The sequence below is a fragment of the Euprymna scolopes genome, chromosome 29, assembly GCF_053919585.1.
Source record: "Euprymna scolopes isolate OS-2025 chromosome 29, ASM5391958v1, whole genome shotgun sequence".
Classification (NCBI taxonomy): Eukaryota; Metazoa; Mollusca; class Cephalopoda; order Sepiida; family Sepiolidae; genus Euprymna; species Euprymna scolopes.
Window position 1 is genome coordinate 52,712,339 of NC_136510.1, and position 24,613 is coordinate 52,736,951.

General features: G+C 31.6%; 1 protein-coding gene across 2 annotated transcripts in view; it reads left to right on the plus strand.

Moving 5' to 3' along the window:
- Positions 1-24,613, plus strand: part of LOC145252654 (germinal-center associated nuclear protein-like) — a 662,650-nt gene that overhangs the window by 69,052 nt on the left and 568,985 nt on the right. For both annotated transcript variants that reach the window (XM_080112417.1, XM_080112418.1), the window contains exons 15-20: positions 5,651-5,799; positions 10,309-10,599; positions 14,619-15,166; positions 17,560-17,732; positions 19,589-19,804; positions 24,216-24,470. In XM_080112417.1, coding sequence (XP_079968543.1) covers positions 5,651-5,799; positions 10,309-10,599; positions 14,619-15,166; positions 17,560-17,732; positions 19,589-19,804; positions 24,216-24,470 — 1,632 coding nt within the window. The remainder of the gene's footprint in view (positions 1-5,650; positions 5,800-10,308; positions 10,600-14,618; positions 15,167-17,559; positions 17,733-19,588; positions 19,805-24,215; positions 24,471-24,613) is intronic.

Sequence of the window (24,613 nt, forward strand, 5' to 3'; positions counted from 1 at the left end):
TTTAAACCACTTCCGCTTGCAGGTTAGTTTGCAATTGAAACTTGAAAAAAACACAAAAGGAATTTTTATCGCATACATAATTTGATGTGACAATGTTTTCTCGCACTTTTAAATGTAACTGAAGGGGTTTTAAGCCCTCTTCCACTAATAAGAGCTAAGGCTAAAGACGTGACTTCACTGTTAGGCCCAAAATTTGCTCTGTTTTTCACCTTGGTTATATAGATATCATTTATCAATTAGATCCACCACTCAGAGATTCCTCTTGAATTTCATCACGTTAATTTTAGGATATTAAAAACTGTCTGTTCGGAACTTTTATAAAGTTAAGAGAACATAAATTCCATAAAATCTCAAGTAGGTTGGTTTCTAAACATGCAATCTTCTTTCTTAAGTAGAAAACCTCAATTTTTGCATCATGATGTATATTTAACAATAGTAATACTATTATAGGGAGTAGATTTTATTGTTGTGTGAATCAAACTTGTACACAGAGCCCATGAAGATTATGCCTCATGATTGTCTGGTCTGTATGAAGTCCTCCTTGTTAGACCTGCAAGATTGCGGGTTTTTACTCCTGACGCATCATGGATTTGTGCATCTGTGTTTGATGCATCTATACTTGATGCAGAGGCAAAGATGACCAGAGGACAACTGATCCTGATGTTAACTCCTCCTGTTAAACCCTGTTAGTTGATAGCTGTGATGCTACCATGTTGCCATCACTCTTATCTCGATGATGTAGGAGTGATGGTAGCATTTTGATTCTTTATGAAACGCTCTGCATCCTAAATGATTTTCATGCCAAACTTATTTTAATTAGTATCTATATATAATTTTGGTTTTCACATTCCTAAATGTAGCAATACACATGAAAAAACTGAAATGGCTTAAAATATTATTTTATATATATATAGAAAGCGCTTGATGTGCTATGAAAGAATCTTTTTAAATTTTTTAAATCCAATTAAAATCGAGGAAGTTATGACTATTTTTGTGCCTCACACGTTTGGATATTTTCCTTCTTTTTTTTTTTACACAAGCATCACCACATTATCAAGGCCAAGAGGCCACTCAAGGATAAGGGTTAAAGAGTGTACAGTAGAAATTGGACAATATAGTAATCATTAGTAATGAAAATTCAGTAAATTTGTTAACTTATATGGAACGGCTCATCAAGAACTTATTTACGTTAGACTTGAAGACAACCATATTGTAGTCAGCTGGAAAGCAGGAAAACGGAAAACAATTCCATAGGTGTGCAGTTCTAAGAAAGAAGCTTTTCTAATAAAAAAGCTTTGTTCATGGAATCTACGTTTAGGTTTAGACACAGATAAAGAGTGGGGGAAATTATTGATAGTGTTTTCTACTAGACGAGTGTTTCTTGTGAAAGTTTGGCGAGGGGGAGGGCGACCATAGACTGAAGCTCAGTCGAACACTTTCCATGAAAATAATGATACATCTGAGACAAACTCACAACATCTCTTCTGTGAGAAAGAGGTTGCAGGGAAGAGAAAAGGACATCTCGTATGAAGCTACGAAGTCTATTTTGAACTCTATCAAGGCAGGACAAGTTCTTTCTAGCAGCTCCTGCCCAGATGTGGCAACAGTATTCCATCCTTGGACGTACCTGGTTCTTATATAGATAGAGAATTGCATCAGCAGTGAGATATCTACTGGATCAATAGAAAGATCCCACCATTTTTCCAGTGGCTTGGCAACAGATTTGATGTACGTGTTCCATTTAAGATCAGGAGTAAAAGTCAAGTCCAGAAGCTTGTCAAAACTTGAGGCTTCCTGAAGACGAGAGCCATTCATTTCAACTGATGCCAGATGTGGATCAGAATGTTGATGATGTAAAGAGAGAAGCTTGGTTTTAGATGCATTAAAAGTAACCAGCCACTCCTTTCCCCATTGTACCACGTGCTCAAGATCAGAGGAGAGAGAATCGGAGAGAACTTGGTCGTTTACTGTCTTAGATGTGCTACCATAAATGGTAGTGTCATCAGCATAAATGTCTACAAATGATGTAAGGATGTGATTTGGAAGATCATTAATGTAGATCAGGAAAAGAGTTGGGCCCAGGATGGACCCCTGAGGGACATCAGCATTAATACTGTGAGCTTCTGATTTTTGTCCCTCAACTATTACTCTTATGGACCTATCAGAAAGAAATGATTTAATAATTGAGAAGACATTTTCAGCTATACCATAGCTAGAGATCTTGTGAAGTAAACCTTTATGCCATACTCTATCAAAGGCCTTAGATATGTCGAGCAATTGCCCTAGAAAGGTTGCCTCCATCGAGAGATTTGCTAATCCTATGAGATATAACTGTAAGCAGATCTGCTGTAGATCTAGCAGAACGGAAACCATATTGAGTATCACTAAGAGGTTGTTTTTGTTTAGATGGTTCATTACTTCTGTATTTAACACAGATTCCAGCAACTTTAAGACCATACGCGTTTTGTCACATTTTTTACAATACTTTTTCAGTAAAAATGCTATATCTTTGTTAAAACACAAGATAAAGCAATGAAATGTGCTATATGAGTTTATTTTTGTGCAAGGAATCCGAATATGCTATTGAAAATCTCCAAAAATTAATGGTTTCCGAATAATCTGCAGTAACTGCACATAAATATTCTGCAATTCCATAAAAAGGCCATATATATATTAAAAGAAAAGAAATTATAGAACCTCAAGTTGAATTATTGAACTTTGTTTTACTTTTTTATGTACAAATAACTGAAATCGAAATTTAGCACTGTTTAAAAATGAATATATTGCAATATTTCTTTGGTATTATTGTAGTTATGCCCCCACCCCATCTGACCACCTCTCCAAAATATGTGATTTTCTCTTTATAGACAATTGCATGAATACCTTGAAAAATTTTAATAAAAGATAAGCAAAAATTATTTTAGAATTTAATGTAAAATGATTTCCCATTTTGAACCATTCCAGCGTTTTAGGGCAATTAACCAATTTTTTTCCATGGTAGATATATCTTGGGTATTTTATTTTTTTTTCTAAAAGGCGATTATGTGTGGTTTTAAGAGGGTCTTTGTGCAATTATGAGAAGGTGGGGAGATTGCCACTCTGACTTTGGGTTAATGATAGGGCTAAGGAAAATTATGTGTGAACAGCATGGAGACTTAGAAACAAAACAAACACAATTTTAGAATTTAGAGTGGAGTTGGTTTCACATAAATTTAATGCTAAATAATTCACCATTTTGAGATCATTCTAGCATTTTAGGACAGTTGACCAATTTATTTTTATGGGAGATTAATCATGTGCACTGTTCTTTAAAGAAAAGTCTTTTTTACGCTTATATGTAGCTGACCAAGGAATTTTGTTTGGTGGGGAGCTCTGCCACTTGTACTTCGCGTTATTGTTAGGGCTAAAGGTTTTAGGAGTAGGCTTGCCACTTGTACCTATGGCTAGATGTAGGATTAAGCGAGATTTTTTTTTTTTTGTTAAGAGGGTGTGTGACACCCATTGTGAAACTTTACAGGAATTACGACAAACAGACAAAAATAAATGTTATTTAAAACAAGTGACATCACTAACAGAAAACATGACATTTGCAAAAGTATCAAATATTTTTGTCCCACCTATTTAAATACAAAAAAAGAAACAACTTTTTGCTAAAGCTGACAAATTGTTAAAAATATTTTGAATTAATTTTATTTGGATTTTTAATTATATTTCATGTCTTTTTTACCGTTTTTATTTCTTAACTGAGCACCTCCTACAAATATTTAAATATCGATTTTGCAGTTTTTTTTGTTTTTTTTTATAATCATGTAGATTAGTTTCCAGTCAATAATAAATCCACTGCAAACATTTTTAAAAAGACGAAAAATAGAAGTGTTTTACATGTGAACCAAAACAATCATATTTTACATCTTCAGTTATTTAGATATTTAAAAAATTTGACTACTATCCAATTTTTAAAAATATTTATATGGTTGATAACAAAATAGCTCTAACTAAACATGTAATAAATTTTTTTTTATTACCAGATTTTCAATTTAAAAAAAATCGATCGTAAATAAAAATCAACAACAAAAAAATGCGTCTGTTTATGCCATGCTATCGCGTCTGCTACTACTATTAATACTACATCAGTCTAGATTCAAATTCCAAACGATTTTTTTTCGGATATTATGTTTTTTTTAACTGCTATCTACTATGAGAGACAGCAGTGTACAATTATTTTTTTAATGGATATAATGTTAATCCACTATAAAAAGATTATTTTATTTAACAGTGGGTGTCTGAAGAAAATTTTTTTCAAAATTTTCCATACCCGTCATTTTGAAATCTTTTTTTTAACACAAATAAAAAAACGAGTGGTCAAATCAATTTCGGACAACTGAAATTATTAAAAATGGCATCTCTTCTAGTTAATTTCCAAATTTCATGAAATAATTCTTAACACCAACGCAGTACGAGCGTTTACAAATCGGGGGGGGGGGGGGGGGGTCATTATAAAATCTTACCAAAAACGCTGTTTTATGATGTTTACATTTTAATCACTAAAAATATATAATGCACATTATTATTTATTGATTTATTTGAAAGTACATTCATTTCTGAACAAAACGGTGGTATTTTGAAAACTTAAAGTGCTTTGATTTTTAAAATATGACTATTTTAGTAGAACCCCCTTGAAATCTGTGATTATTCAAAACGTTTTATCGTCCGTGTGTATTGCTACTAAATGTTTTTTAGGAATGATAATACTTTCGGTTTGTCATCATTTATGTCAGTTGAAATAAATTCAGTTGACATGTTCTCATGACGTCATATGATCTTCAAATTCAAATTTTTATTTTCTGTTAAATGTTAAAAAGATCTTTTGTTTGTGTTTTCTATATTTGAACAAAATATATTCATGTTACATGATTTTTACAAAAAAATGACTTAAAATTAGTTGAAAGCTTGAAAAATAAAGGAAAAATAAAGAAAGTTTAAGGGTTTTTCAAGAAATCATTTTCAGTTTAGCATAAATTTGTTTGAATTTTGGAAAGAATGATCAGCAGATTTCAAGCCTATTTCATTGAATAAAATAAACATTCTGTGTCTGTCTGATCGTTCAATCATTCTTTTCAAATTTTTAACAAAACTTTGGAAAGAATACTTAACAGCTCTTATAGGAACAAAATGTCTATCTAATTCAACAAAATATGCTTGAAAAAAAAAATGATACATTACATATGGCATGAAAGCTATGTTTGAATGAAATGCAAAAGGCTAACTTATATATTTATACTTTATGAATATCAGTGACCATTTCCTGTGAAATAGATACATAGTTGAAGGAAATTTTTGGAGTCTTATTTTTCCATAAAACCTCTTGATTTTGTTTGAATAGTTTGTTTTATGATATATCAATCATTTTGTGTTATTTTATGCCTAAACACAACTATTGTAAATGCTTAGCTATATACAATTAATTGAACACAAATTACTATTTTGCTCATAGCTGAATGGAAATTGTAAATTAATGCATTTCCCCCAAGTACTTTTAATGACAAAATTAATTTAACATGATTATAGAATTTAAATTCTTTGTAGACAATTCCATAGTCCATTATAATATCTATTTTACCATTGTTTCCTCTTTTAAAAATCTTTGCAGATCATAAAGGAATTTGCCTGTGAGATGTTCTTGGAGGTAATTAAAGAAGTTATCCCTTCTATTGCTGAAGAATCTATACAAGATGTTGAAAACATTGTTGCTGAAATTTGTAACGAAACTCAAAATTCAATTGTTGATGATTATCTCAGGTATTTGAACTCTCTCTCTCTTTCATATATATATATATATATATATATATATATATATATATATATGTATATATATGTATATATATAATGTAATTAAAAGTCCAAATTTTTTTTTTGATCTTAAGTAGAGTATAAATGTACATTAGAATAATTCATCAATAATAAATGTAGTTAAAGTCAAAATACAGGTATTTTCATACTCCAAATACTGCAGTTATTAAAATCAAACAGAATTATAATAATTTTTTTGACTTCTATATCTGATGTTATGAGATACACTGCTAAAGAGACTTTTTGGAATCATGTAAATTATGATAGAAAATAAAATATTCCAAATTGTTTTAGAAACGATAGTATGTCAAGTATTTGTTGTTTGAATTCTTGGAATTTATATAGATAATGTGCTAATTTTTTTTATCTCAACCTACTTTATATATCTATATTTATCTCTCCCTGTCTCTTTCTCTCTGTCTCTGTCTCTCTCTCTCTATATATATATTTATATTGGTGCTACCAAATCAGGCTTTCTGAATATTGGCTTCAAATCAAGGTACATTTTTGTTTTGTCCTCTAAACCATTGCAAAACTTAACCGTGTTCTGCAAAGCAAACCCCCCCCCCTACGACTCTCTCCTTTTCTCTCTCTCCCACTTCCCAACTGGCTTCCTGACTTGAAACAAATCAAACATAAACATAACTCTTACAAAGCGCAATCAGGTACTGCAGGAATGAAAATATTATAACAGAATCCACTACAAGACTAGCGATGAAAGATACAGAAAAAAATCTACAAAGTTGCTGAATTCAGCATGAATAATCCAAAAGGGGTTGATGTACCGTGAAACAAAATAACCAAACCAAACATCATGTATAGTTGCTTGAGGATATGAAGAACTTGAAACAACAACTTTTATACAATAAATGGATTCTACATAAAATATTCCAAAAGGGTTGACATGCTGTGAAGCAGAACACCAGGAATGAATATTTGAAGATATAAAGAATTTGAAACAAAAATATTTAGCAAAATGGAAATTAAATCTCAAAAACAAAACCTTTTTCAGATTATTTTTGGCTCAGTCGATAGGGCATCAGAATATACAAACTGCTCTCCTGCAGAGGGTAAAAGTCCCTCAATGGGGCCATCTATTGACCATGAGTGGTGATCTGTAATTCACTAAGGATGGGATCCTGGTGGTTGAGCAGAACAGGTCTCGAACATAGTGATATGGTACTGCAACACACCACTTTGCCCCTTATTAGGCTAGATGAGATGTTGGGCAAACTCAATCCAATTAATCGGTTGGTCATATCAAGCATTAATTCAGACGAACCAACAAAAAAAACACCTACACTCACCACAGATAGAAAACAAACTGATTTAATAAGCGGTGGCTAAAGGGTCAATCAAGCTGGAACAAAGGCAACCAACAAGAGTAATAAAATATAGGGAGAACTCATACTTGGGTTGGCATAACTACATATTATGAATGCTTGGAATCCTCCCCATGTTTAAGTATACCAGCCATGTAGCTCTGGAGAATTTAGGCGAATGGGATTTACTCCTTCATTTTTCTTCCCCATAAGGGATTCTAAGGCGAATGGAGAGCATGGCTGATGAACATTCTAACCTTATTATGAATAAAAAGACAACCAAGAGACTGCATATAGAATCTGAGACAGACTCTGACAATGACAACAAAGATAAAGCCTTCTCACACTTTATCATGCTGGCAGCTACCTATGACGTACCACTGACTAGAATGTCGCCCTTCCTTATCCAAAAACCCATATCAAGCAAAATAACACCCCAAAATGTTAAAGAATTAAGAAACTGAACAATATTGGTAAAAGTACAAAATAAATAACAGGCTAAAACTTTATTACAACTACAAAAACTACACAAAACAAGCATCAGATCGTATCCACATCAAACATTAAACTACTCCAAAGAAATTATAAGAAACCAAGAAATCTCGGTATGCACAACAGAAGAAATCAAAACAGAACTGGAAAGCCAAGACGTCACAGATGTTAAAGAATAATAATCAGGAAAGCTGGAGAGGTCATATACACAAACAACTATATATTAACATTTAACACTCCCCAAATACTAGAGACAATCAATATAGGTTAAGTAAACTGATTACAATGCTATAAATATCAAAAGTTTGGGCATAACAAAGACCAATGCCGAAGAAACCAAACATGTGGAAATTGCAGCCAAAAAGACCCAAATCACGAAGAAGAAGACTGTCCTAATGAAACCAACCTAGAAAATCATCCCTCTTGCTCAAAAAATTGTGGGATACCAAAAACACATCAGCTTCAGAGAAGCCTGTAAAGAAGTAACAGATTATATTATATATCTTTCCATCTCTATTTCCCTATTTCTATCTAGATTTGTTGTGTTGTCTGAAACAGGGACCATCTGTCATAGGTGTTGTCTTAACCACTTGGCTAATATATCGAGCAGTTGAGGAATTTTTATACATGACATCACTCTCGCTTTGTAAATAATTCTTGCTCATCTTTTTATTATATGTTTGTGTGTGTAATGATGTTTCTATTTACTTGCCTTCTTACAAGAGCAAAATTATGTGTAGACACAAGGTTGGTTTTTAATAATGCATTTTATTTTGATTATTTTTAAGAAACATGAGCTTTCCGTTTTACTCTAATTAATACTATTATTTTATTGAATTTTCAAATTCAGACCCGAATAGCATTGCAGCAGACAAGTCAAACATTACTTCTGAATAACATTTGTTATTGTTGTACCATGTTTTTGGCAATATAATAACATATTTAACTATATTTTATTTCTGTAATTACTTAGCCATACCCAGATAGCTGCTAATATTAAACATTTCTAAATATCACCTAAAAATAAAATTTTTATTTTAAATTATAAAAAACAAAAAAAAAACAGATGGGTATTTATACATCCTTTTAACCAAATGTAACTTAGCGTTCGGCTCGGCTTTTCCTGGAAGACGTCAACAGCTCAGGTTTAGCTGCTGTAACCTGGTCATCAGCCAATCACAACACCGCATACTGAGTTTCAACTCAGTGCAGGTGTGCACGCCCAAGCAGTAGACGATAATTTGGATACCAATTGCAAGAGGGGGGGGGGGGGAAATCCAACATTTCTTACATGCAAGTCAGGAAGAGTAGAGAAGATCCAAAAAAAAAAAAAATGAATTTGATCAACTTTGCACGACAGCTCCAGACACCAGACGCTGTAAGAGATTTTTGTCAACTGAGGAAACTAATGGAAAAATTGATATGCAACCTGTGGCTACGAGTGCATCCTAGCAAAAAGAGGGCGCATAACAGATGGCTATGGCTGGAGGTGTGGCAATGTTAAATGTCGATTGTGGATAGCAATCTGAACTGGGACCTTTGCAAAAATCACAGCTGAAAATCGTGTGCATTTGAGGCAAAAATTTGATAGTGATCTGTTTGTCTTCATATAAAAAACATCTTCTGAAGGAAATTTTTCTGGTATTAGAAAAAAAAAAGATTCCAACTACCTCCAGTTGAATCAACAAAAAAAACCCAAAAAAAACGAGCCCAACCCAGCCACTTTTGTTGTTTCATAAAAAATACTTGAAAAAACATACCCCCCCACACACACCAATGTTTGTTTCAATTTTCCTTCAGAAAATAAAAAAAATACTTAACAGAAAAAAAGAATTATGGAAAACACTTGCTTTAAATTATTCATTGGACAAAAAAAAACATTTGCTAACACTTATTTATTTGAAAAGTTTGTTTATTCAGATTATACTAGTTATATACCAGTTTAAAGAAAGAGTAGTTTCTTTGACCTAATTTAATTTTGTTATAATCTTAATTTAGTTATTTCTTAAAGTCATTAAATTTTTTTTTATTAATGTTCAACATTTTATATATATATATATATATATATATATATATATATTAATTTTAAAATGTTTCTTCCAATTTGTTAATTTCAATTATTATCAATTCCTCAATTCGAATTTTGAAGAACCAGGAGTGGTCAGCTGTTATTTAAAAATATTTTTTAGTTCTGTCTTTATATTTTCCCTTATTAATTAAATTCATTTTATTATGAATAGACCTGGGTCCTACAGTGTTTCTATTCTCTTTTGCTTGCATATTTACTTTTTATTTTCCTTGGAAGTGATTATTAGGGCTATGACAACAGAATATTCTTCTCATTGTTTTGGCTCTCCAGTATATATCTGACACAGTTAGACACAGTTAATTAACTGAGAACCACATCACTCTATATAAAAGCATATAAGATATCAACGGATGGACACACTCGAGGGTCAAAATAATGAAAAGAATATGCTGTTGTCCTAGCCCTAGTGATTATAAGCAAGATTATGTTAAAATTTTAATATTCTGCTATCATGTTTATACACTTCCAGCAAAAAACAGGAACAACTATCGATACAGTGAAAAATGTTAAATTGGGAAAAAAGTAAATAAGAAAATTTTTCTTTTACAATTTCAGAGAATTATGTCAAAAGGTTTGTGAAGAGATAAGTGTTGAACAACAACAACAACTGATGGAAGCCTTGGCCAAAGAAAAGAAACTTTTAGAAGAAAAGAAGAAAGCTGAAGCAGTGGCACTTAAGAAAAAGAAAGAAGAGGAAGCAAAAAAACTTGCTCAGGAAAAACGAAGATTGGCAGAACAACAGGAGAAGGAAAAACGTGTTCAGAGGGTCACAGAGGAAATTAGTCAAGAAATTGTTGGAGTTGTTTTGACAGAAGTATTGAAGAAAATCTCTGATGAACAAATTGAGTATGTATTGAATTTAAATCACTCTGCATATTTCTCTCTTTGTAACACACCACTGACTAAGTCTTGAACCTAAGATATGTAGATGGCCCCTATAATAAAAATCAATATGGTTTTTATAAAGTACTAACCTTCAAATTTCATGCATGAAAATTTGAGCACAATTGGATAATTAGTTTACAAATTACAGTTATTTAAGTGAAGCTACTGTCACACATTTTCAAAACACTAATAGAAAAAAAATACTGTTCTAACAAAGCAATAGTTTGAGGAGTTATTCGAATTATGCTCTATCAGAAATGATTGTTAAGAAGTGGTGGTTTGCTGATTTTGAATGTGCTATTACTGACACATAATGCTCAATGCTCCTCTGATTCTCTCCAAAATAGGATATCACTTTCTGATTTTGGGGAGTTAATTTTTTTCTCTGTTAATCCCTTAATAATTTCATATCCTACTGCTTAACTATTTTTTCTCAATGCATACCTCAACTCACTATTTGATCTATGTGTGTGATAAATATTGATTTTGGATGATTTCATTGCACCATATATACACCAGCTGGTATGTGTTAGAATGTTTTTATCTTAAATTCTATGCAATTATGCAGACTGTAGAAACTATGCATAAATAGAAATCAGTATAATATTGAAATAAAACCAATCGCGTAATAAGAAACCATAAAAAATGTATAAGTAATTAATTAACCCTCATTTTTCAAAGGAATATTCAAATTAAATTCATTTTAATAATTTGTAAATAGAAAAGGTAGGCTTTTAATATCAATATCAGAGTGAGAAAAAAACTCAACTTTATAAGTATATACATGAATGATGAAATAACTAATTCATCAGATTAAATAGTGACTTAAATTCAATGTTTTAACCATGATGTGATCAATCAACTTGGGGGGAAAAAGTGAGGTATGACAACAGTCCTATACTATACTTGAAATTTAATTGAAAGAATTTTTTTAGAGTTATATATATATATTTTTTTTTTTACACAGAAATCACCAGTTATCAAGGCCCGGAGGCCACTCGAGGATAAGTGTTAATGGGTATATATTAGTCAATGGGGTTATAGCGTAGTAATCATAAGTAGTGGAAATTTTGTAAATTGGATTACTTGGACGGTTCATCAAGAACTTGTTTATGTTGGACTTGAAGACAATCAAATTGTAGTCAGCTGGAAAGCAGGCAAACGGAAAAGATTTCCACAGGCGTGCAATTCTAGGAAAGAAGCTTTGTTCATGGAATGTACGTTTAGGTTTAGGCACAGATAAAGAGTGGGGGAAATTATTGATAGTGGTTCTGGCTAGACGATTGTTTTTTGTGAAAGTTTGGCGAGAGGGGACCATAGACTAGAGCTCAGACGAGCACCTGCCATGAAAATAACAATAAGGCTGAGACAGGCTCGCAACGTCTCTTCTGTGGGAAAGAGGTTGCAAGGAAAAGAAAAGGGCATCCCCCACTAAGCTATGAAGTCTATTTTGAACTCTGTCAAGGCAGGATAAGCTGTTTCTAGCATTTCTAGTTCAGATGTGGCAACAGTACTCCATAATTGGACGTACCTGGTTTTTATATAGGTAGAAAATTGCATCAAGAGTGAGATATCTACTGGAGTGGTAGAAGGATCCTACCATTTTCCCAGCGACCTTGGCAACAGATTTGATATATGTGTTCCATTTCAGATCGGGAGTAAAGGTCAAGCCCAGAAGCTTGTCAAAACATGAAGCCTCCCCAAGACGAGAGCCATTCATTTCAACTGATGCCAGATGTGGATCAGAATGTTGATGATGTAAAGATAGAAGCTTGGTTTTAGATGCATTAAAAGTAACCAGCCACCTCTTTCCCCATTGCACCACGTGCTCAAGATCAGAGGAGAGAGAATCGGAGAGAACTTATTTGTTTACAGTTTTTGATGTGCTACCATAGATAGTAGTGTCATCAGCATAAATGTCTATGAATGATGTAAGGATGTGATTTGGAAGATCATTGATGTAAATCAGAAAGAGTGTTGGGACTCCAGCATTAATACAGAGAGCTTCTGATTTCTGCCCATCAACCACTATATATACACATATATTCCGTATGATATTTTGGTATATTTTATACCTTCAGATATGCAAAAAAAAAAATGTTTTTACATTGGAGAACATGTTGCAATTAAATAAATAAAGATATCAGAAAGAAATTTAAAAAATAGTGATTTTTTCTAAACCCCCTCTCCCCACCACCACCATCTGTCGAGAGAATAACTACCCAATAATAAAAATTAATGTTTACTGAAAAGTTTTGGAACATTTTATTTAAAATTACATTTAATGTTTTACTAATGTTAAAAGCATTTTTATTCCATTATTCTTAAAGCTAAAAAAAGTGGTCAGCCATAGTCAAGGGGAACCTTTGGTCTCTTAGCTCATTAGCGAACAATCTTACCATTATGCCAAACATGCTATTATTATTAGATTTCATCACAAATTCTTGAAAATTCAATAAATGATGGAATAATAATTACTATAATTTTATTTTTTGTAAAATCTTAATCTAGAATAAAATTATGTTTAAATTTGTTAACAGCATTATTTTTTTTTTTCCAAATAAAATAAAACATTGTTTTTGTTGTTCATGGATGTTTTTTTTTTTTTTTTTTTTTTTTTTTTTTTACAAGGGTGTCACCACTTATCAAGGCCCAGAGGCCACTCAAGGATAAGGGTTAATAGGTATACATTAGTCATTGTGATTTTAGCGTAGTAAACAGTGGGAATTTTGAAACTTGGATTACTTAGGGGGACGATTCAATTAGAACTTGTTCACATTGGACTTTTTCTTTTTTTTTTTTCATAGGTATCAACTCATTATCAAGGTCAAAGAGGCAACTCAAGGATAAGGGTTAAAGAGTGTACAGTAGAAATTGGACAATATAATAATCATTAGTAATGAAAATTTGTTAAATTTGATAACTTATATGGAACGGCTCATCAAGAACTTATTTACGTTAGACTTGAAGACAACCATATTGTAGTCAGCCGGAAAGCAGGAAAACGGAAGACAATTCCACAGGCGTGCAGTTCTAATAAAAAAGCTTTGTTCATGGAATCTACGTTTAGGTTTAGGCACAGATAAAGAGTGGGGGGAATTATTGATAGTGTTTACAGCTAGACGAGTGTTTCTTGTGAAAGTTTGTTTGATGCAAACACAAATCCCATAATATTGTAATGCAAAATTTAATCATCATATTTCTTGTTTACTTATGAAAAAATTGTTTGATCTTTGTATAGCGTTTTGTTTTTAATAACATTCTCAAACAAGAGCATTACATGTACACAGAATTATTTTGAGAATTTATCAACTCTTCAAGTAAATCATCTGAATAAGCCTTTTGTTATTTTTTGTTACCTCTACGAAGGAGGTTATATTTTTCGTTGAGTTTGTTGTTTGTGTCAGCCTAGTTTCTACATTGCTTGGCCAATCATCAAAGTTGGTCAAAATCTCAGTGATTTAATTTTAAGATATCTAGGTTAAAAGTAAAGTTCACAGAAAAAGTTGAAAGACATATTTTAGGTGTTAACTTTGATTTGGCTTATCATGAAGACTTGCTACTTCATTTAGATTGTAGTCAAGGAAACTTGGCATCTTCTATAAACTTTAATGTGATCAGTTTGATCAAAGTAAAAATTTTTATGGCTTTGCAATTTTTGAGTTTTCCAAATTTGATGCATGAATCTAATGCTCTTTAATAACAGTAACCAACATGCAAAACTTTGACTAGATCAGATAGGTTTTGAGTTACCAATGTTTCCATGGCATAATTTCGAGAATACTTTATATAATATGGAGAAGCTAGGCTCAGATAAGACTTGGGCCCATTTTTACATTATCAAGCAGAGTTATGCAGTTTCATGACTGATTGTTTTGTTTGTTCTTATTTTAATTTTTAGACTGTTATAAAGCTGCTTTTTTCAATTTAATATTCTTCATATTTTTCTCTTCCATCAATAAAACTACCGAACCTTGCAGAGAAGTTGAGAAACAGTTGAGAGAACAAACAATTGAAGAATGCATTCAGCAAGCAAAGACCGACATTTTTAATGAAGTCATTAGTGAAATGGGTTCCATTATTTGCCAACAAGTTTACACAACGGATGTAGAACTCCGCCTGAAAGAACTCGATGAATTGGAGCATTGTGTCACACTCTATCGAATATCAAAAGTTTTACAGCAATGGAAGAGGGCTTGCATTATCCAACGACAGAGAAAACAGTGTTTGGAGACATTTCCTGCATGTCCATCATTGGTTCCTGCTGCGAATCAACTCAAGAAGTTGTGTGGTCCCGAACATTCTGGTATTGCTGATGACTTTTTGCTCCTGAACAAGAGAGCACGTCTTTCTCTTGAGTCCCCAATTTCTATCAGTCGAAGAGAAGCATACTTACCAGTTGCCTTGACCTTATGCAGATTGCGAAGAGATTTGACACAGCAGAAGGCATGGTACCCACTTGACCTCAATGCTACCGTTGGCAAGGAATTGCAGGAGTCAAGCAATTGGGAATCATCTGATTGGTTTGGTAAGTTTCCTGGTTGGTTTTTTTCTTCTTCATGATGATGATGATAATGATGATGATTATCATCGTCATCATCAATTTAACATCTCTTTTACATGTTAGTATAAGTTGGACATTTTTTTTTAAAATTTGATTTCAAAAAGTAACCTATCTCTGGCTAGGTCTTTCTTTATCTCTCTTTTTGTCAAGTTTATTCTTATTATTTCCTCCCATGTTTTGCTTGATCTTTCCCTGCTACTTCAACTGTTCTACATCTACTAACCTAAAAAACTCTCATCCAATCTGCCAATGTGACCATACCATTAAAGTCTTCTGTTTAACACATATCTCCTTATGCTATCCAGATTTAATCTTCCTTTGAGGTTATCAAATCTGCATATCCTCAACTTTCACTGTCTAGATTACAATTCCATACATTTCAGACTCTTCCCTTTGTCGACAAGGGTAATGCTTTGCTGGTTAGTTATGGCAGAAATTCTTTGATACTTCATTCACTCTTAATATTTGCAATCACACTGTTCCACTCTTTACTCCAATAATATCATCAAAGTAACAAAACTTGTGGAGGAGCTCAGTAGCTTCGTCATTCAGATATACTTTCCCCATATCTCAGTTTTCATCACTTGTCATTGTCTTACACTCGTTTCATATAAACTTATTATCCTCTTTCAATCTATTATTAATTTCCTTACACTTCCTGTGTACCCAATGCTTGCAAATATCACTAAAGATTTAGTTGCTCCTGAATACCTTTTCACAAACTGAGCAGGAATCTTTCCTTTTTTCTAAATCCTTTCACTTCTACAACCATAGATCATCACTTTGGTTTTAGTAACATTCACTTTCAGACCTGTACTTGCCATAACATTCCTCCAAGTCTTTAACTAAACAAGTAGATATTCCATTGTTTCACAGGCAACTACAAAATCAGCATACAGCATCTCCTCTTGTATATTACTAAGACAAAATGTAAAGCAACCCGTTACAGAACTTTGATGTACTTCCTACTTTAACATTGTCACTAAATATGCTGTTAATTCTAAGATGACTTTGAGAATTTCAGTACATTGCTTGAACGTTGCTTCACCAACCACCCATTTGCTTCTAATTTATGCAAAACCCACCAGACAGCATCTCTTAGCATTCTGTCAATAGCTTTCTTCGGATTCATAAAAGCGTATAGTTAACAATACGTTTTTACTTAAAACTGTATATTAGTGACTTTAATAATATTAATACTTTTAATATAATAACAACAACAAAGAGCAATTTAGTTTTAGATATTTGTAATCAATAATTTTAGCAAAATTTACTTTTATTTACACCTTAAAAATAAGGTATTTAATTAACTAATTTTAAAGAAGTTATACCTTTTTCACAGAGAAGGTGAACATAATAACTTAAAATAAAAAGGATAAAATCAATTTTTTTAAATTTGCGAGTTAATTAATATTATTCTATTTTATGAAATTGCTTTTGTTAATATTGACAAAACTATAGCATGTATATCAGAAAATAGGACAATCGAATATATAATTAACACCTCATGAAATTAATGAAAATCTAACAAAGGTTTGAAAAGGTTATCTTGTTTTTTTTTCATTAAGTTAATAATAATAATAATAATAGTAATAATAATAATATCTACATAATAAATTTCATTAAGTTAATAATAATAATAATAATATCTACAAAATTAGTACATACAAAAACATTGGAAAATAAAGATAATGAATGAATAACACAAAATAATAATCTATTAGAAAGTTTTAAAAATATGTATGCAAATTAAGCATACATATTTGTTTTGATGTTATTGAATTATTATATATACAGTATAAATTATATATACAGTATTTCAAAATATTCTGTTGCATCATTTGCATTAAATAAACCTCACCCATTTTGATAATATACTCATAAATGGACAAAACCTTCACATTTATTAATTTAGATAAATTAAAAGGAATTAAACCATCTGAAGTCCAACATCAGACCATGCAAGTTTCAGTCAAGTTCAAATGAAATAATTCTAAAAGTTAATGAATCCAATAAATAAACTGCCATTCTGAATCTTCCATACATTTAAAAAAATATTCTTATTATTAATGAATCATCACTTATCAAAGCTAAAAGCCATGTGAGGTTAAGGGTCAATGCAATGGAAGGATTGAAAGTGATGAATGGAATGAATAAAAGTTGATTAATTATGATGATTTATGGAAAGTATCTGTTGATATTTAATTTGAAGATGGCTATGTGGTAGTCTGCAAGGAAGCATACCTATGGTAATGTGTTCCACAGATGGTAAGTTATAAGTCAGCAAAATGCATGTAATAATTTGATTTAATATTTAACAATATTTTGATCTTTTTTATCTTCTTGCATGTTACCAGGTTCATCCAAGGACAAATGTGATAGTCGTCTTTACTGGAAACTGTTAATATCTTTTCCTGAATTGGATGAAGAAGCAGATGATGTTTACACCTTATCTAGTTTGGAGCTTTGTGATTGGCTGAAATCCAAGCTGTCTAAAGGAGCTCGCCCAGAATCTACTCTTGAGGATAAAGTAAGTCTTCTCCACCTGCCATGCTAAGTTTTTTGAGACTAAAATGGTCACTCGTCATTTCTTTTCCTTTCAATCCTCTCGATGGAATCAGTACTTAAATTTGAATTGGTTTTAGTTTTTATTCTTGTATTTTTCAAATTACAAATAAAATTGCTTTTATTTTAATTTTATTATTTTAATCTGTATATTAATAAAGTTTACCTATTTATTGCATTTTTAGTGAAATAAAAATGCTAAATTTACATTCACAATTGAAGAACAATAGTTTTTTTTTTTCTTCATCCTAAATTCTTTTGGCCAGATATTTCTGTATGAATTTTTAGGACATTCATGGGCTATTTGACACTGAATAAGATTCATGGAAAATATTTTTCTGTATTAAAAAGAACATTCATTAATTCATTATTAATTAATGAATGTTTGTTTGTATTGTTTTGAATGTTCATACAATTATTTTCATCTTGGGTATTATTGGCATGATCTTTCGATTGATGAAATGTTGTGCCAATAACACTCAAGATGAGAATAATTGTTCAAACAATCAAAACAATACAAACATTCATACCTCATCTAAAAAAATTCAGAACTGTAATGAATGTTTGTTTATTTTTTTTTTTTAAAGAATCCAACGTTTTGTCGTAAATATATTTAATTATTTTCCATGGAAGGAGAAGCAAACTTATTATGTTTATATTTAAGCATGTTTTGTTTTGAAAAAAATTGAGTTCACCAAACATTAGAAAAATAAACATGTTTTAACATTTTTGTTTTATGAACTTAAGAATAGTGTACATCTTATTTTATAAAGAATTACATAGAAATCTGAAAAAAAAAATCCTACTTATAAGACTTTTAGGTTTAATTATAAATGAAAGAAACAATTTCTCAATTAAATAACAAAACCTTTCCTTTCATTCTTGTTTTTATTTATTACCAACAAGCCACCGGTTGTAAAATATGATATTTTAATTAATGCAGACTTGTAAAATATGATATTTTAATTAATGCAGACTTGTAAAATATGATATTTTAATTAATGCAGACTTGTAAAATATGATATTTTAATTAATGCAGACTTCATATTCATTCTTATAGATACAATTCTCTATTGATTATTATATTGTACCCAATATATAGTTGTAATTTCAAAAGTTAAAAAAATATACATAACTTGGGTTCCATCAACTAGAATTGAAACTAAAGCTTTTAACTTTCCAACATTATTCACTACCGTCTAAGCTAAAGCTACATGCTTAGCAAATCTTTACAAATTAACTCACTTAAACATGTATATTTGTGAATGTGTAAAGGATACACATTAGTTCAACGGAAACCTACCAAATTCCAATGTTTCAATTTTGATTCCTTAGCAGCTTTTTTTTTTGTTAAGAACCAAATCAAATTTATTCCACAGGACCGAATAGCCTATATATTGAATTTAAAGTTTGTAGACCAAAAATTGACAGAGTAGTTTGGTAGAGACCATTCTGCACGCACATGGTTACTTTTAAATATATATATATATGGATTATTTTTTAAAATCTTGTTTGTAGTTATAATGTGTCTGGTTATGATTGAATTAATATTTCTATGATTTTCATTGTTTTGTTGAGCAACTGTTTGTCTTTAAAGGAAGTTTTATTTTTAGTTATATGATGACATTTGAAAATGAAAAATTCAAATAGTACTACATATAGTACTAAAATAATGCTACTCATATAGTAATAAAATAGTACTACTTATATAGTATTAGTATAGTGCTAAAATAGTACTACTCATATAAATATGAAAATAGCCACACAAAAGTATCAAATGTGTTCAAATTTCTTGTTATTTATGCTTTCCTCTTGTTTCAGGTTTCTGTCCTCAGTTTGTACAAATTACAACTTAATGAAGAGATTGGCAGCTATTCAGGTCGAAAAATGCTCCATTTTTGTGCACGTAGTGTCACTGGTGTTCTTGATACAAAAGATATTGAACAAACTGAGATCGAAAAATCATTTCTAGGTTCAAGTGGATTGCTTTATATTTTGCCAGTAATGCAAATAACTGAAGATGAGGATGAGGAAGAGGTAAGGTTTCATCTTAAAAAATAGTTTTTTTTTGTTTTTTTTAACATAATTGATTCTAATAGGAAAACTGCATAGCTATAAAGCAACATATATCTGCCACGTGGAGAGTCTTCCAGCAACTGTTGACAATTTTATAAAATGCAGAATCTCATATGTTAGAGTGGAATGTCTAACCTGTACTCTTGTATGGTTGCGAGATGATCCTGATTTGCAGTTGATCAGATGAATGCTTATTGTAAAGATCTTTATGAGAAATCATATTACACAACAATGCCTCAACTCATATAGTCACATCATCCGTCATCAGTCACCTTGAGCACTCTAAAATGTGTCCCACATTGATGTTGATGACTTAAAGTAGCAATACACATGAAAAATTGAAATAGCTTAAAATATTTCAATAATGGCATACACGGAAAGAGCTTAATGAACTAAGAAATAATCTTTTCAAATTTTAAAAATCAAGAAAGTTATGACTATTTTTGTGCCTTGCATGTTTGAACATTTTTCCCTCTTTAAGACCATATGCGTTTTGTCACAATTTTTATATTACTTTTTCAGTAAAAATGTTATATCTTTGTTGAAACAGAAGATTAAGCAATGAAATTTGCCATGTAAGTGTATTTTTGTGCAAGGAATCAGAATATGCTACAAAAAATCACCAGAAGTTAACGGTTTCCAAATAATTGGCAGTAAATGCACATAAATATGCTGCAATTTCTTAAAAATGACATGTATGCATTAAAAGAAAAGAAGTCAAACTTGAATTGTAATGCATTTTATATTAAAAAAAACTGCAGTCTAAATCTAGAACTGTTTAAAAATATATTGCAATATTTCTTTGGTATTATTGTAGATTTATTATTGTAGATTAATACCTTCTGCTGCTGCTAATATACAGGATGGAACAATAAATTTGTCATCCTGAAAACAATATTGCAGCTTTATTTTAAAACTTTTATTGAAAAAACCAATTCATGGTAAATTTATTATGTAGTAAAACTGACATCTATTCAATGTAGCTGCCTTTAGTCTCAATCACTGCCTTGATACAGGTTCGGAACTGGGAGGATACCTTTACCGGGGGAAGAGTGGGAGGCACTGAGAGAAGGGTACAAAGTCGTAGCACTCCTTCTGAAGCCAAGCTTGGGTTTCTTTGGACTTATGGGCTGCCGCCGAGCCCTGCTGCCACACCCAGAGTCTGCCAGTGGCTATCTGATTGCACTAGAGGATCACCACACTCTTCAGCACATGCAGGTACACTTTGGTGTTGACTTTCAAGCCGACTTCAAAGATGTGAGGTGGCATGATGTGGTCCTCACTTGAAACTACACCAAAGACCATAACCATGGCTGGAAACTTCATTGAGCTGTGTCCTCAAGCATTGAACCATCCAGATTTACATGTTGAGGGTGCTGGCAATGGTCCTGTTGTCATAACTTGGATTAGTAGAGAGCATGAGTTGTACAGCGGTGCTTCTCTGATCTTGCTCTTTGAACATTGTGTCATTTTCAGACATGATATAAGGCTCCTATCGCTCTTGAGATTTGTACACAACTGGCCAACTAGTAGATGGTCTGCAACAAAAATAGAAAACCGGTTTTCATCAAATGGAAATGGAATCATACCATCTTTTCTAGGGTGACAATTTTATCGTTCCACTCTGTAGAAAATAAAATAGAAAATAGAAACAATTTTTTTCCAAGTATCATCATTTTAAATTGCTAGCTACCACAAGATAAAACAACATATAATTATACTTTTAATGGATAAAAACAGTAAAAAGATTCTTTTATTTAACAGTGGGTGTCCAAAGAAAAGTTTTTAAAAATTTTCAATATTTATAATGTTGAAGTCTTTTTTTAACACAACAAAAAACGAGTGGTCAAAAGTATTTAGGATATCCTAAACTATTAAAAGTGACATCTTATCTGATTAGTTTCCTAATTTCATGACAAAATTCTAAATACAAACACAGTATGAGCATCAGGGGAGTCTTTACAAAACCTTACTGAAAATGCTGTTTTATGAAGTTCACATTTTTATCACTTTTACTTAAAACTCTTAAAATATATAATGTACATTATTATTTATTAATTTATTTTAAAGTATATTCATTTCTGAACAAAACAGTTGTATTTTGAGGACTTAATGTGCTTTGCTTTTCAAAATATGACGATTTTAGCAGAACCCCTTTGAAATCTGTGATTATCTAATGGATTTTATTGTCCAGGTATATTGCTGCTTAAAGCCACATGACCTTTCACAACCATTTTTTGTTTTTTATTTTTTTTTCTATTTTGTTATTATGTTTGTTAGCTTCACAGTGTTGTGATGCTTTACACCCATTAATTTTTTACTCAAGGACGAGTTTTACACCAAAGCTAGTGAACATATTCAAAAGGTCATTAAGATGGAAAGCATTTGGTATAGAATGTTTGCTTTGCCAGGCAGAACTGACTTCTTGAGTACAGTGATGTTATACTTGATTCCCAAGGAGCTTGACTGTTTCTTCAAGATCATTTGGAATTGAGCCAAGCGCATCTACGATGATTGGCACGATGGAAGTTTTCTTGTTCCACAACCTAGCAATCTCTACCCTCAGTCAGTTTCTGATAGTTCCATAGTTTCTCATTCTTCTTGCCTGCTAAGTGTATGTCACTTGGGTAAGCCACCTCAATAATTTGGTATTCATTGATCTTTTTATTCACAACTAAAATATCTGGTTTCCTTAAGTTATCACTCAGTTACACTAAATCATAAAATCCCAGAGAATCTTAACTTCCTCATTTTCTACTACTGCTTCTGGATGATGTAGTAACCACTTCTCCCTCATTGGATTCCAAACTTCTGACACAAACTCTAATGCAAATTTGCACATACTTTGCCATGACAGTGTTTGTACTCTTTTTGAGCGAGTGTAAAACATGCACAAACAATATGTGATATTGTTTTAGGAGTCACACTACACAGCTTGCATTTATTAGAACTGTCCTTCCCGTAGATGTTTCTATTGATTGCATTCATATTTAATGCCTCCTGAGCAGCAAATATAAGATTTTCTATCTCTCTTTTCAAGTCATCTTTAGACAGAAAATTTTATGTATCCTCGCATTTTAGTCCCTTAGTATGTCGCTGAAACTGAACATGAAGTTTCATTTTTTTTCCATTTTGGTCATCTTTTCTGCTTCGATTCTTTTCTTATGCTTATGTTTCCAACGAGACTTTATCTAACTCTTCTTCTTTTCCTCTGTTGCAAGTAACACTTCACTTATGCCTTCACTCCAATGCTGTACAATTTGAATCAGAGAGTCAATTTCTTTATCTGTTTTGTCAAGCAGTTTCAGATCATCCATAAATAACATATGGCTGATCTTTGGTTCATTCTTCTCCAGTTTATATCTCATCTTTGTCTCTCTTAGTACATGTATCAATGGTATGAGTGCTGCTATGTATAGAAGTGGTGAAAATGAATCTCTTTGGAAGTTTCCGCATTTGATGTTGACTGTCTCTATTAGTTTCTCATCTGAAAAAACCTTGGTTTTCCAACTGCTCATACTTTTCCTATGAACTCGATTACATTTTCAGCCACCCCTACCATTTTCAACGTCCTGAGTACCCACAAATTATTATTATTATTATTACTACTACTACTACTACTACTACTACTACTAAAGAAAAAAAACTTATTTTAAAATAACTTTTTATGCAATGTTCTGAGTGATGAATTTGTTCAAAATGTAATTTTGGAAAAAAAAAATGTTTATTCACTTTAAGTTCAGTATTTAATTTTTAATCTTATAGAATTTATTTTTTATGTTGGAAATGATTCATAAAGAAAGCCAATATTCCCTCTGACAAAAGGTAAGAGTGTTTAATAACAGTTGAGTAACTCTGCTGAAAAGCTTACCTTTGAATCTCTCTAACTGAACATGTGATTTTGTTCAACCAATAAAAATTCTGTATCTCTCTGTCTCACTTGACTATCTTGCAATCATTTACAGTGATTAGCATAATGTATACTTTTATAGCTTATGATATTGGCTATGCCAAGTTCAGAATTCTATCAGATCTATTGCGTTAATTTAGACACAAAACTGCAAGAAAAAGTATAACTGCGATTTCCCCTTAGATATCTGTAATATATCAACATAAATTTAATGGATTTTATATTATGACTTTTTCTAATAGATATTATTTGGGCATTAAATAATGTCAAAAGGCTTGATTTGCCATAAGCAGAAGGTATTAATTTCAAATTAAAATAAGCTATGAAATTTAATAAGCTTAACAAATAGATAAAACTGAAACCGACTTAAACAAATGGATTAAGTTTTGTTACTTAACATTATTAAATACCCCCTCCTCACTGTTGAAGTGTCAATAAATGTGTACTTTTTTTAAAATTCAGATTTATTGGTTGGAAGAACAAACTCGACTTGCCACTCTTTTGCAAGCAAAACCTATAAAGCCTAGTCTTCCCCTAGCAGTTTTGATGCCTCGCCACAAGAAACTTTCTCATCTCTCCCTTGAAGAATTTGTTGCAAAAATGAATCTCCAGAATTTTATTGACCAAGAACTCATTTCAACTGTTTCTTTGTTCACACTTCCGTTTTGTTTGAAGACACCAGGAATTGATGTAGAACATTCCATAGCCGAGGATATGGTGAGTCGCTTTTTTGTATATTTCATTTTTCAATATTTTTGCCTTCCATTATTGCAATTTTTATTAAATGCATGTATCAAGGAAGAGTTTAAAAAAAAAAAAAATGTGGAAACAAATTAAGCATTTGAGTATATCAGGAGAGG